Genomic DNA, 13,351 nt, shown 5'->3' with positions numbered 1-13,351 from the left:
GCCACAAACCAGAGGCCCACGGCAACAGGGAAGAAACCAAAATAATAGGGACACTGACTTAAAACACCCAGGTGCAAGCAGGCACCCAGGAGGAGCCCTGTGTGGGGGAACATGGAGCAGAGTAGAGCACCCGGGGAGAACATGGCCAAGAAAGCACCTACTGCCAACACGCTCAAGCCAAACCCCACTATGGTCTTTTCGGGCCTTACGAAGGGCTTGGAGACCCTGGCAGACCCAGCATGGCTCCCACAAAACCAGCAAGAGTCACACGAGTGCAAAGGGGAAGGGGCTGATCCTGCTCCTCAGCAGTCACCAGGCAGCATCCCCATCCTGCGAGGCCACCCCTGCCTGGCTCCAGCACCAAGGGAGGGATGACTAGCCCGGAGAGACCTGTTCAGCTCTGGCTGATCTGAAAAAGGCAGCTGGAGGCTGCTCTGGCGCAGCCAGCACTGGTGACCCAGCTGAGCCCTTCCCTGGTCAAACTCACTCCTCTCCCACGGATGGGGCTGGACCGTGCCAGGTGGACCTTCGCCCTGCACGCTATCAGCACGCATAGCCCAGAGCACGTCGTTAGCGTGCGGACAAACGAGTTCCTAACACAAACTCAGGAGTCACAGATCACCCTCGGCCCCAGAAAAGAAAGAGTTTAGCTATTGGGGAAAAAAAAAAAAAAAAAGAAGAAAACACAAGGAAACCCCCATGGACATGTCTAAGCAGACTTGCTGCTGGCAAACATTGTTTGGAGCTCTGCATAATGTATTTCCCAGACCTCCAAGGAAGTAATGCAGTTATGCTCCTTTCCCAGAAGACTTCTTTCCCCTCCTCTCTCTTTGCTATTTTCCAAACAATTTTTCCCCTCTAAAAGCCTCTTCCCTACTGAGACTGTGTTCCTGCCTCCTTCATCAGCTTTTCTATAGAGTGAAGACCAAGATGCATACGTAACTGATGCAGATGAACTCACAATCAGCCAGACACCTGAGTTTCAGCTCGACTGACACATAAGAGCCCCATTACCAAGCCCTCACCGATACCCAGAGGATGCCAGCAGTGAGCCTGAGAGCAGGAGGCAGAGCCAGGGCCAGCCCATACCCCTGCCCGTGTCCACCAGCACCCACGCAGGCACAGTGACTGTGTCCCACGCCGGTCTGCACCCACAGCCAGAAGAGCCCAAGGCACCTTTGAGATGACTTTCTGCTCCGATGGGCTTCTGCGAGTGCCTCGGCCATGGAGGTCACCTCCCATGGGCACCTCCCTGCGCCACCCTGGAGAACAGGAAGGGAAGTAAGGGACTCCCCGGAAGAGCAAACTGTACTTTTTTAGGGTATTTTGCAAGTTTCTAGATATTCTACCAACTCCTGCTGGGTAGCCCCAAAAGCCTTAAGAATTTAAAAGAAAGTGATTCTTTTCACTAAGAACAAGACCTGTCCCTAGACGTCACATTTACGTGAAGACAACAAAGAAGAATGAATGGCTTAAGGTGATCACGAGCACAAAGAGCTTGATTTGCACTAATAGCCCTGTACAGACCCAGGCAGACATGGCCAAGGTCACGATGGGGCAAGCCCAGACCTAATTCCGCTTAAACTCCTGCTACGAGGCACAGCCCAGGACAGCAGAGACTTCTGCTGGTATCTGCAGGGACCAGTTTTAGTGTTTAAGCACCACCACCCCGTGACAAGCCACCGGCACAGCAGTGCCGGCCTCCACCAGGTATCTGAACTTGGTTCACCTGCACAACACATCGATGCCAGCACCTGGCGAGGATTAGCAGTGAAACCCTTAGATATACAAATAGGCAAAACAGCAAGAGAAAGCGAATTATTTCATTTTGGGTGCGCGCAATCTGCTCCAAGCAGATTACGAAAGAGAGGGTAGAGCTCAGGAAGAAAAAGCGTGTGTTTTCTTCCCTTTCCCCAAACAGCCCCTGATATTATTGACTTGCAACTAGACAGATACACACTTTGGGCTTAGCTGGGAGGGGGTGGAGGAGCTCTAAGGGGAGTGGATGGGCTGGAGCAGGAGCTGTAGGAAAGGCTTCAGCCCACCCCAGCCAGTGCTGGTTGCTCCCCCGTCCCCTCTTGCTATGGGGCTGGGGAAAGCAGTGCATCTGGGTACACATTACACATTTCTGTATCGCCCGCAGCCACCATGCATGGACAGGATCTAAGCAGAGGCTCATTCCTGCTGGTTCCCTTGAAATGCCATTAGAAGAATCAAAATTCACGGTGAGCTGCAAAGTTATTTCCTTTTGGTTGTGCCCCAGATCAAACTAGCAGCAAGAATTTGAGCCGTGCATTAAGGAAACACCAGCCAGCACCCAGCAGTCACCCAGCCCCATCACCAGGACCCGTCACCCTGCTCGAGGGACCTGGTGAGCACCCGAGAGGGGCAGCTAGCGGGGAAAGCGGCAGTGGGTGGCAGCCCGTCAGCCAACAGCTCTGGTACAGGCAGAAAAGGGGTGTTGAGGCCGGGGCGGTGTTTCAGAGTGCCGTTTCATAGCCGAGCAGTGCTTCACAGGGGTCAGAGCTGAGATATTTATTGGGTGGCAAAGAGCCGGCCTTGCGCAGCTGCAGTCAAAAGCCCCTGCCAGCACGTTACTTAGCCTTCGCAAACGTGGTTTTACGGGAGTGTTACGAGAAGGACAGGGTGTGTGCGAACTAGATGGGTTGCAAAGCCTGCCCTGAACTCCCTGCAAAGGGAGACAGCAGCAGAAGCTTCTCCGCTGATTAACCCTCGAGCTGCCCAGATGGGAAGGCCAGACTGAAACAGCTGAGCAATGCTCTGCTCCAGCCTCTGAATCTGTGCACCTTGCTTTTTTTTTTCCCCCCTCTCTCCTTTCTATTTAAGAAAAAAGCAAGCTCTCGCCCAATGACCTGGCAGGCTTAGCCCCGCTCACCGCTGCTTTGGCTGCATCACACAGTGAGGGCAGCAGGTCCCTGAAGGGAACGCAAACAAGCCCCATACAAGCACCATCCCAAGACGGACGGCACTGAGCATCCCGGGACGGCAAGCAGCACGGGGAGCGCACGGATGGTGCCACGTGGCCATGGTGAGGTCCTTCGCAGCTGGGTGCAGATGTCCCTTCTGCAGGTCCCTGCAGCACTACGAGCCACTGCCCTTGCCAGCCGTGCTCCCCATCGCCTCCCGGAGAAGCCAGAGGCACCGCAGCACGGCCCTCGATGCTCTTCCCATGTCCTTTTGCAAGGGACCACGGACCGCCTGCCTCAGCAGGGGCACAAACCTGCACTCAACCTTGTGCGACAACCCCATGACATGGCCTCCCAAACCCTTGTCCTCCAAAATGAGCATGATCCTCTGCTACCAGCGCTGCCACAGCAGCTCCACCCAGCAGGAGAGGTGGCCAAGCCATCCATTCATGTCCACGGACCACGGGCAGCACTGGGGAAAGCCCATCTGCGATGATGAGAAACGTTACTTGGGCTTCACAAGGGAGCAGAAAAGAAAGCCAACGCCTGCTCGAGCTCTCAGAGAAGCAAAATTTCCCACCAACCTCTCCCTCCCGATGGGTTTTGTCCCCCTTCACTCATTCCTCGGCTTATCTCCATCCCGCGGCAGGAGGGGACGCGCGAGCCGGAGGCCGGCTTTGACACCGGGGCAGGAAAGCGCAGCCCCCCGAGCCATGGCTGGGGAGCGAGTGCTGGCCCCAGCCGGGCTATCAGGCTACGGAGAAGGAGGATCAGCACAGGGCTCAGCAACAACGGCCTCCAACCGCCGGGCTTGCTCAGATATTGGAAACACATGTTCGCTGGAGAGAAAGAAAAAAAGCAGCTGAATATCCACACAATTGCTGTTAGCCGGCGGGTGAGAGAAACCAGAGCGCACGGCTGGAGAGGCTCCGGTGGGGGACACGGGGATGGGGCTCCACACCACCGGCTGCACAGCCCAGGAAAGGCAGCTGCAGCCACCCAAAATTTGCAACCTCTGTGCAGGTAGGTATCTGCAGGGTCTAAGCATTGGACGTGCTTTTAAGAGTTAAACACCCAAAGCAATGAGAAAAAGCTCAAGCATAGCTAACGCTGCAACACCCCAACCTGCCAAGGCAGGGCTGCAGATCGGGGCTGAGATAAGCGGGACCAACACACTAGACTGGCCTAAAAATATCATCTCCTTTTGAAACGTTTTCTGCTTTATCGTATTAAACCATAAAAGTTTCGTCAGCCCCTCTGCTCCCAGTTGACGGCCGGTTATGCAAGAAGAGCATAACTGGCCCATACAGTCATTTTATTCCCAGTGAAGGATGCATTTTTGGTCTACCCACTGACAGAAGCAAAACAAAGTCTTTTCTATCGGAATAAATCTCCACATGGGGAAGAGGAAAAGGCTGACATTAATACAGTGCTGGCGGCTTAAGTTTGCTTTTGAAAACAGACCCCAAAAAATCCCCACGCAGACAGAGCCAGAAGTGGAAGAAATTGACACAAATCAAAAGGAAACTTAGGTCTCGTTTTATGTTGTGACACTTTAAGTCACATTTTTCAAGACACTTTAAGCGCCCCAGATTTTCACTGTGGGCTACGTGCCTAGGAAAAAAAAAAAAAAAAATAGAGCAAGATCTGGGCCTTTGATGCTGTCGCTTGAGAAGTGCCAGAGCCAGGAGAGCTCTGCGCTGAATAAACTGCATCCCACTTGCAGACTAGTCAAACAGCCTAAAAAATACCCTTAAAGGGTGAGGGTGCTCGCTCCCTTGGTAGCACGAGGACAAACAGCTTCTCCCCTTACAAAGGCAGGGGCACAGGAAAAAAAGATTAATGTTCTGTTTGCAAAGGCAGCCTTTCCGTCCAATTTGAGAGCTCAGCGACTGGTGTCCATCCTCGGTCGAGCAAGCAAGGTGACCAAAGCAAAGCAAGCAGCTAATCGGAGCTCACGGAGGCTTTTATGTCCCCTTGGAAGAGGAAACACCACATTTCTCTGGGGTATAGCAGCTCTCCTGTGTTATTGTGAGGGCTCCAGATGCTACAGCCCTAGGAAGGACAGCCTCACACTCTCCTCAAGCTCCTCAAGTCCCCAGGAAACACGGTGGGGATCCCAAGGACGACCCTGATGGCTGAGCTGCCCAGGACCGAACGCAGGAGAGGGAAGCCCCAAGGGCCTGAGCAAGGGTGGCAGGGTACGTACGAGTGGCCAGTGGCTGGGATGAAGTATATACAGCAGTGCACCCGCGTGTCGGGGATCCGCTTCTTCCGGTTAATGTTGATTTCCTCCTGCAGGTACTTCTCATACTGGTCGTTGATGAACTTCATGATGGGCTGCCAGCTACAGAGCGAGAGGAACATAGGACGTTGGGTTTGTGTGAGGGATCTGGACCACTCTGAACCTCCCACCTGACCTGACTGTGTGAAGCAGAGCCCGCCGAGCCGGGGATGCTCAGCATCTTACCGAATCCCATAAAACAAACCCAAGACACACTCAAACACCCGGCTGCTGAGCAGGGCAGTCCCTCAGCTCTTCTTCGCACCCCGTCGTGGCACAGGAGCCCCCACAAGCCCAGCCCAGCTTGTGGTGAGGAGAAGGCACCTGCCACCAGCCAGCCAGGCCAGCCCTGCTCCGGCCCAGGGTGGCCACCCTGCACAGCCAGCCACTCTCCCAGGGACACACGGCAGAGTTCAGCCTTCAGAGCCACGTGAGCGAGGTCCGGGGACCAGCCATGCCGGCACACAGCTGCTCCCGGCCACAAACAAAGGTTGTCTCATGCCGGGAACAGCAGGATGTTTGTGGGCTCTCGCAGGGCCCATGATCAGTCCCGGGGAGCGTGGCACCACGCAGCCACCACAACAACCCTCTCCCCTGCTCCCCGCGGAGCGTGTGGCGGCACAGGGCCAGGCTACGGCCCTTGGCACCAGCACTGGGTCAGGATGCCCTGGGGCTCGGCCATCTTCCCTCCACACCGGTCCCCAGCTCACCAGTTCTCGTTGTTGATGTGGTCTCCAAAGCCTGGGGTGTCGATGACCGTGAGCTTCATGCGAACCCCCTTCTCTTCAATCTCTGAAATGGAGAGGAAAGCCAGTGCATGAGGCAAGTGTCAATGGGCGCTCTGGCCAAGCCCACCCTCCCAAAATCAGCTGGAGGGCTGGAGCTTGCTCCCAGGGGAGAAACGCACCTTCATAGTTTCTAACAGGCACAAATCAGCCCTCCAACGGGATGCAGCACCACATCTGCCCTGAAATGCCACCCCCCACGGCCACCTCACTTCTTCCCTTCCATCACAATTAAGTCGGTGCTGGTGGGTAAAGAAAAAAATAGATGTTTTCTCAGCCCTGCAAGCATCTCTGGATTGTAAAAGCCCCTTCAGAGAGAAGAGAGTTGAGGTTTAGTGGAGGTCCACAACCCCTGTGATCCCCTGGAGACACCAGGCAGAGCAGGACCAAAAGCCAAAGCACCAGGTGGGATCTGCAGAGCCTCACCGTGAGTGATGGATTTGATTTCAATGGTCTTGGGGATCCGCTCTTCAGAAGTCGGCTGTACAGATTTCCGGCTGATTTTGGATTTGAAGAGGGTGTTGATTAACGTGGATTTCCCCAAGCCACTCTGACCTGGAAAAGAGCAGGATAAACCACAGTCAGCACTCTCTTGTTTCCGGGTTATTTTTTCAGGGGCCAGAGGATGGGGATGCTGACAGACTCAGCCCGCACCGGATCTGCGGGAGGGAGGTAAGAGGTGCAGCTGCTCCCCTGCAGCCTCCCAGGCTCAAGGAGCTCAAGTCCATCCCGGGGAGGTGGATGCTGCAGGCAGCAAGCACCTTCCCTGCCTCCAAAGCAGCCAGCTCGCTGGGAGCAAGCAGGACAAGAGCCGGTTCCTTGCGTCCAGCCGAAATCACAGCAATCCTGAGGACAGGCAGACATCGTCGGGGATGTTTTAAGGGCTGCGGTGACACTCAGCAGCCCTGAAGAACAGCACAGGGACCAGGGAACCCCAGGAAGGAGCATCCTCATCTGTGCCTTTACCCCCCTGCAGCCTCCCCTTACCAGTTCCATAGGGAAGACTTAGGAGCAGCTTGGCAAGCCCTTAGCTGGACAGGATTTACAGCAGCAACAGCCTTCCAAACTCAGCCCTGCAGCATCCACTGCTGCTTCCCTGCTGGACTTGCTCTTGCAATCGGACCAGCTGGCTCCACAGACTCCTTTAAACAGGTCTAGGCCAGGAGCTCCTCTGAGTCCCACAAACAACGTCCCAGGAAGCACATCAAATTCCAAACTTTTAGAGAGAAGCATTTTCATGCTTTACATCCCAGAGCTGAGTTCGATCCATGCAGAAAGGACACCAGCAGCTCTTGACTCTCCAAAGCAGTTGCCCCACAAGCTCGGAAAATAATTTTTCCAGAGCAAAGAAAACAGAGCAACGCCTCAAAACGCAGGGAGCAGACACGTGGCTTCAGGGCAGATGTCCCGTGCCCCCTGCAATCACTGCAGAGCTCCTGCACACACCGCCGGGGCCCCTTTGGCCCCATTCTGCCGAGCCACGTTGCAGCCAGCTATCGCGGCACCGCCATCGGCATGTCCCTGGCACTGCGGAGTATCTCTAAGCATGAAGCCAGCAAGGATTTCACCTACGTCCTCGAGGGCCCTGACACATCCAGGCTGCCAAAGGCACCGCCAATGGTAGGGTTAACCAGGACATCAGCACTGGGCATCACCTCCTGGCCAGCCCACTCCCTGCTCCCTGATCAAACAGCAATTTAGAGCTGACTTTGCAATGCTACTGATGGCAGGCTGCAATCCAGCACAGGAAAACCCTCTTCACCAGCTGCTATCACCGCTGGATTGCAGAAGAAACACGCAGACCAGGCTGGGGTCTGGTGCTGCCAGTCCTCTGCTGCCTGAAAACACACGGGGCCAAGCGCAAACAGGTCGGGAGCTGCGAACGCAGAAAGCCAAAGCAAAGCTCTCATTGCACTGCTCATCATTGAATGGAACACGTGGGGAGAGGAGGAAAGCAGGGAGACACGCTGCTAGAGCTCCTGGCGTCCAGTCTCGGCGTTCGTGCCTGTCCAAGCCACCGGAGCCAGACTGCCTGGAAAGGGAGCAGAGTCGAGAGCCATCGGCAGCCACGGATGTGATGTGCCCCTCTGAACCGCAGCCGCAGGCTGACCTCGCTGAGCGACGGATGCGGCTGCACCCCAGGGACCCGATGGCTGAGCGCAGGGCGGACCCGCCTCCACCTCCCCTGCTTTGCAGCCCAGCGTGTTTCCCTGAGCTGAAGTCAGGCAGGGAAAGAGTGGCTGAGCCCCACTGTGCCTGGCCAGCTCTCCTCTCCTTCCACCTGCTCTGCACCAAAAACTGAACACGAAAGATGTGCTTTGAGGTTTTTTTTTTTAAGCATAGACTTTTTTTCTCATCTCCACAGCCTTAGACAACATGGGACTAAGCTGATCTCAGCCTGAAGTCTCCTTTCAGAGCTTCGGTTAGGCTGGCAAAACCCTTTTGAACAGAGACCCCGGTACACAGGGTACAGGGTTTTCAAAAAGCCCCATCACCAGGACACGGTGCGGGTAGAGTAACGCCATGCCAGCAGTGGCGCTCAATTCCCACCTCCCGTGCAGAAGTCACCTCCCTCCTTGCATCTCCCACCTGTAAAACAGGGATTGCAATGATTTCAGTGCAAGGACTCGCAGCTTAGACTAGATGGGAATAAAGGAGGAGCACTAGAGGCTCCCTAGAAGCTCGACCGTCCCCTGAAGAAATGCAGCAGGATGAGGGCTGGCTGCTGCCTCCCAGCCTCAGCAGAGCATCCCCTCTCCGAGAGGCACCCCGCGAGGTGCTGCTCCTCCTGCATCCCTCCCTGCGTCTTCTGGGAGGGCCAGAGCTCGACTTGTTTATGCTGCCACGAATTCCCCAGCCTGTAAACAGTCAGCCCAGAGCCTGCCAAGGGAAGAACAATGTTTTCCAGCCGCGCTGCAGCACGGGCTTTCATACCACACACAGCGCTGCCAAGGCAAAGCCGGACCCTTTCCGGAACATCCCTCCGCATCTGCAAAGCAGAAAGCCGAGGTGCTGCCGCAGCACAGCCTGCTCGCAGAGGGACGGATGCCTCTTCTGGCAGGGAAATATAGGCTTAGCTCATGCAATCTCGCTTGCAGACTCTCAGGATCAGTGCTGCGATCCCTTCATCCCGGGAGTGCTGCTCCAGTGGCAGCAAAGACATGGGTTTGTTAAAAAACCTTGCAAGAACTGGTTCTGCAGTGACTGGGTTTGCAGTGGTCTCTCAGCCTGAGGAGCCCTCCCCATAGATCAATTTATGTTTGAAAATATCAACATGGGAAAGGTAGAGCATCAGCAGAGCTTGCTGGGATGCTATAGCACACTAATATCTTGTACTGAGTTAGCAAACTCTGGATCAGGCCCTCCCACAACCCCAGGAAGCCCCCCAGGGCTGTGGGGGCTCCTACCCCATGGGCAATCCCGCACAAACCTGCAGTCAGGCACTGGAAGAGGCTGCCCAGGGAGGTGGTGGAGTCACCACCACTGGAGGTGTTCAAGGAACATGTGGATGTGGCACTGCGGGACACGGTTTAGTGGGCATGGTGGGGTTGGGGTGATGGTTGGACTTGATGATCTTACAGGTCTTTTCCAACCTTAGTGATCCTGTGATTCTGTGTGAAGTCCTTGCAGGAGGAAGCGGGATGGTGAGCCCCCACCACCCCGCCACCTCCCCTGGGAGATTCAGGCAGGGAGAGCTGCTGCCCGCGCAGCCCAGCCCTGGGGGAGCACAGCCCAGCTCACACGAGGGGCTCCACAGGACCAGGCCAGACATCGATAGCTGGAAAAATGCAGAAAAGGCTCATTTCTTTTCCCTTTTCCCCCTTGCATGGCCTCCCACGGTGTCTGCCCAGCTCTCCGGTATACCCAGCATTTTGCTGGTGAGCGGCTGGTGCAGTCCCCAGCACCGGCAGCCCAGGGGCTGCAGGGGCGCAGACCCCCACAGCAGAGGCTGCAGTCGGAGCAGCAGCAATGCAGCCAGTGGCCTCTAGCTGAAATAAAGCTCCTTCATGCCATCCACGCTGCAGCCTCAGAAAGCTAATGAACAGGAGCTTGCAGGCAGCAGGATTTGGACACACAAATTCCAGCCCTCCCTCCCTGCGTGTGGACACGCTCTGGGACACTTGCATCACCCCCATGCCACACCGCAGGTCCCCAAAGGAGTCACTGGTAGCAGAAGCCGTTCAAACCAAACAACCAAGCCAGGCAAACCCTCTTGCTGCTCTTGATTCCCACCAGTGAATCACATGAGGCATTTCTTCCCTAGTACTTGTAGCACAGTTGCATCTGCTGTCTGAGCTGCTCAGCACAATCTCTTAAATACGAGAAAACTTACAAGTTTTAGCCAAATTGCTGGAAATACCAGCAAAGATCCAGGCTCTGGTATACCAGCAGCAGTGCAACCCTTTGAGCTCTCTGACTGCTCAAGCCAGTGCAGGGCTCCCAGGAGAGCGGGCAAGGGAGGTCTCTGCCAGGCTTCAATGAATCCCGACACCCCTCGGGGTGTTGCCCTCTGGGATGTGCCTATGGGTAACACACCCCAAGACGCGGGAAGATGCGTGGGACCACGGGCCACGTCACATCACCAGCTTTAACGACAGCTGAATTCAAGCCAGCTCCTCGGGAGCGGGGTTTGCTGACTCCTAAGGCAAAGACCCTAACGCTGAGCCTGAGCTGCTGCTCCTGAGGAGGCTCGAGAGAGGACAAACATCATCCCAGAAGAACAAAAACAACTCGCCGAGCACGTCGCAGGCAGCTGGTGCAGGGGGAGAACTCACCCACGACCATGATGTTGAACTCGAACCCCTGCTTCATAGCTTTCCGCCTCATCTGCTCCAGGATGGCGTCTATCCCCACGTAGCCAAAGTCCGCAGCGGGTTTCTCCGGCCGCGTCGGTGCCGGCTGCTTGGGGCCGGCATCCCGTGGAGCGTCCGTCATGCCGGGTGCGTGGCTGGGAACTGCCTCTGGACCTGCGGAGGCAAAGAGAGGGTGGTCAGGGGTGGAAGGCAGTGCCGAGCACACCGGGATGCTGCTCCTGGCAGGGAATGAAAGGAGCTGCCTGTTGCATCTGAAGTGGGAATAAAGCACGAGCGAGGACGCAGGGCATCAGGAGGCTAAGAGGGAGGAGGCACGCGGGATCTTCCTTAACCTGTGATTACATTGAAGTTGGGGTTCGCCTCCTTAACTTACTGGATTCACCTTGATCCCTCCCCACATCACCAAGCCCGTCGCAGCAAAGGAATGCTGCTACGGAGGGAGCAGGCACACCAGGTCCCACATGCAGCCAATCCGCCACCGTGGAGCAGGACCCAGCGCCAAGAAAGTCCTCAGCACAAGTCCAGGAGTTTATTTAGTGAGTGACAAAGGCTTTTAGCAACACGGCCCTGTGCCCAGGCGCTGCTGTTAAAGGCTTGCAGACCTACACAGCCTGCCCGCTCCTCCGTACCACTGTAATTACAGTGCTATGCAGATTGCTGGTGGGAATGCCTTGTGGCCACGTTTCGGGGAACTGGATGGCTTTGCAGACACAGAAAGTCCACAGACACGTGCCCTCCTCGAGCTCCAGCTGACACAGCACAGAGGCTGCTGGCCCTAGCTCGCTTCTCGCCAAAAAACCAAAAACCAACCCATCTGCATCAAAACGGGTGGTGCTAGACAACACCCACGCAGTCACGAAGCTTTCACGACCCTGCTCTAATTCTGCCAACATCCGACCGAGGAACCCAAACCCTGCGACTTCCCCCAGAGACAGGGCGCTTGCCTCCCCTGCAAGACAGCTCCAGGTTAGCAAAGTGCTTCAGGAGAGGCAAACATACACCTACTGCCTCATTTAACACCTCCATACCAAAAATTGGGGAACCACCCACACCCCCAGCCACCAGCCAGGAGCATCTGCCGCCGGGAAGGACAAACTGCCCTCGATGCACTACTGAGCGACGCAGTTTGCTCCCACCCTGCCCCAGCTGCTCCGCACTGCCCGCAGCGGGCACAGCAAATAAGCCCGAAGGCAGAGCATGCACAAGCTCAGCCCTGGTCCTTGCAAGCTCCTGGAGGTATCAGCCGTGCAGGGCAAGCCCCTCTAGCGCAGGCACGGAGGGGCAGGTTTGAGGAAAACACGCTTCTGAGAGAGCCTCCGCACCTTAGGCTGCTGCTGCTGCTCGGTGCCCGGGTCCCTGCAGCCACCAGCCTAGGCAAGCATTTGATTTTTGTTAAGCCTTTTGCCAAGCTTATTTATTATTTTTCATTATTTATTTATTATTAATTAAAATCACTATTATCATTTACAAAGGACTTATTGCAAAGTCCTCACCCTCATTCCTTCGAATAGCAATACGGATCTCAGCTCATGTGCCTCACCCCACTGTTATTTCTGGCCTTTGATGAGGTGCTGCCTGGTTTTCTCTCCCTCCCTCCGAAGGGATTTGTCTATAGGAGCGTGGCTGGTCCAAAGGGGCTCCTCCAAACACAAGCCCATCATCCCTTCTCCTCCAGTGACGGGCAGGAGCTGCGGGAGCAGCATCAGACTGGAGCCTGCCGGGGTCTGCAAGGCAGAAGCGCTCCTTTCCTACAAGCACAGCGTGCTTCCGCGTGCTCAAATATAGGCCAAGCAGAAAAAAATATAGAAAAATAATAAAAACCAAACCCAGAACTGATCCCAAAGACCACTGGGTCACTCTGAACCCTTTTTTCCAACCCTCAATCCCGGGCTGTGCAGACCAGCGTTACTCACAGAGCTGCTAGAGAGCAAACACGCCGTAGCTGACGCGCACGGTAGCACCACGTTCCTCCCCGGCTTTGCACCGGGCACACACAGACTCAGGCTCCTGCACAGCTGGCAACGCGTTGCCACGCTGCTCCTTGCAAAGCCGACTGGCCCGGCGTGCCCAAGGTCTCGTCGCAGATCCCAAATTAGCCCCGTTCCAAAACAGCAAGGCCAAAAGTGGAAAAAAACCCTACATACCGCTAGGAAAAAAAAAAAAAAAAAAGACTAAATCACGTGGAAAATATGCTACCACCGGCAGCAGCGCTGGGTTATGCAACGGTTTTAACTCCTGCAGGCATCGCTTGCATGCGCAGCAGAGAGCCCGACGCGCGCTGGCCCGGCGGGACAGGACGGCAGCCTGGGAAATTGGTTCAGATAAGGTCCAGCAGCGTGCACAGAAAAATTAAGAAATTAAACAAACAGAGCAGAAAGCCACCCTCCGCTTGCGATAAAGGCCAGGAGCATCTCCAGCACCTCCTGGCTCCTGCTCATCTATCAAGCTCCGCTAAGGAGCAGCCGGCAGCGTGCAGAAGGGGCTGACCCCCTCCCTGGGCAGGGGGACGTGCAGGCAAACCTGTCCCCGGCACAGGGCGCA

At 55.7% G+C, this 13,351-nt stretch overlaps 1 protein-coding gene across 2 annotated transcripts in view; it reads right to left on the bottom strand.

Annotated features, from left to right (window-relative positions):
* Nucleotides 1–13,351, bottom strand: part of SEPTIN9 (septin 9) — a 104,211-nt gene that overhangs the window by 9,133 nt on the left and 81,727 nt on the right. For both annotated transcript variants that reach the window (XM_059828364.1, XM_059828365.1), the window contains 4 exons: nt 10,772–10,963; nt 6,423–6,551; nt 5,922–6,003; nt 5,137–5,274 (listed from right to left, as the gene is read on the bottom strand). In XM_059828364.1, the coding sequence (XP_059684347.1) occupies nt 5,137–5,274; nt 5,922–6,003; nt 6,423–6,551; nt 10,772–10,963 (541 nt within the window). The remainder of the gene's footprint in view (nt 1–5,136; nt 5,275–5,921; nt 6,004–6,422; nt 6,552–10,771; nt 10,964–13,351) is intronic.

This window comes from Gavia stellata, chromosome 22 (assembly GCF_030936135.1).
Source record: "Gavia stellata isolate bGavSte3 chromosome 22, bGavSte3.hap2, whole genome shotgun sequence".
Classification (NCBI taxonomy): Eukaryota; Metazoa; Chordata; class Aves; order Gaviiformes; family Gaviidae; genus Gavia; species Gavia stellata.
Note: the sequence above shows the minus strand (reverse complement) of the source record. Positions and strands in the feature narration are given on the sequence as shown.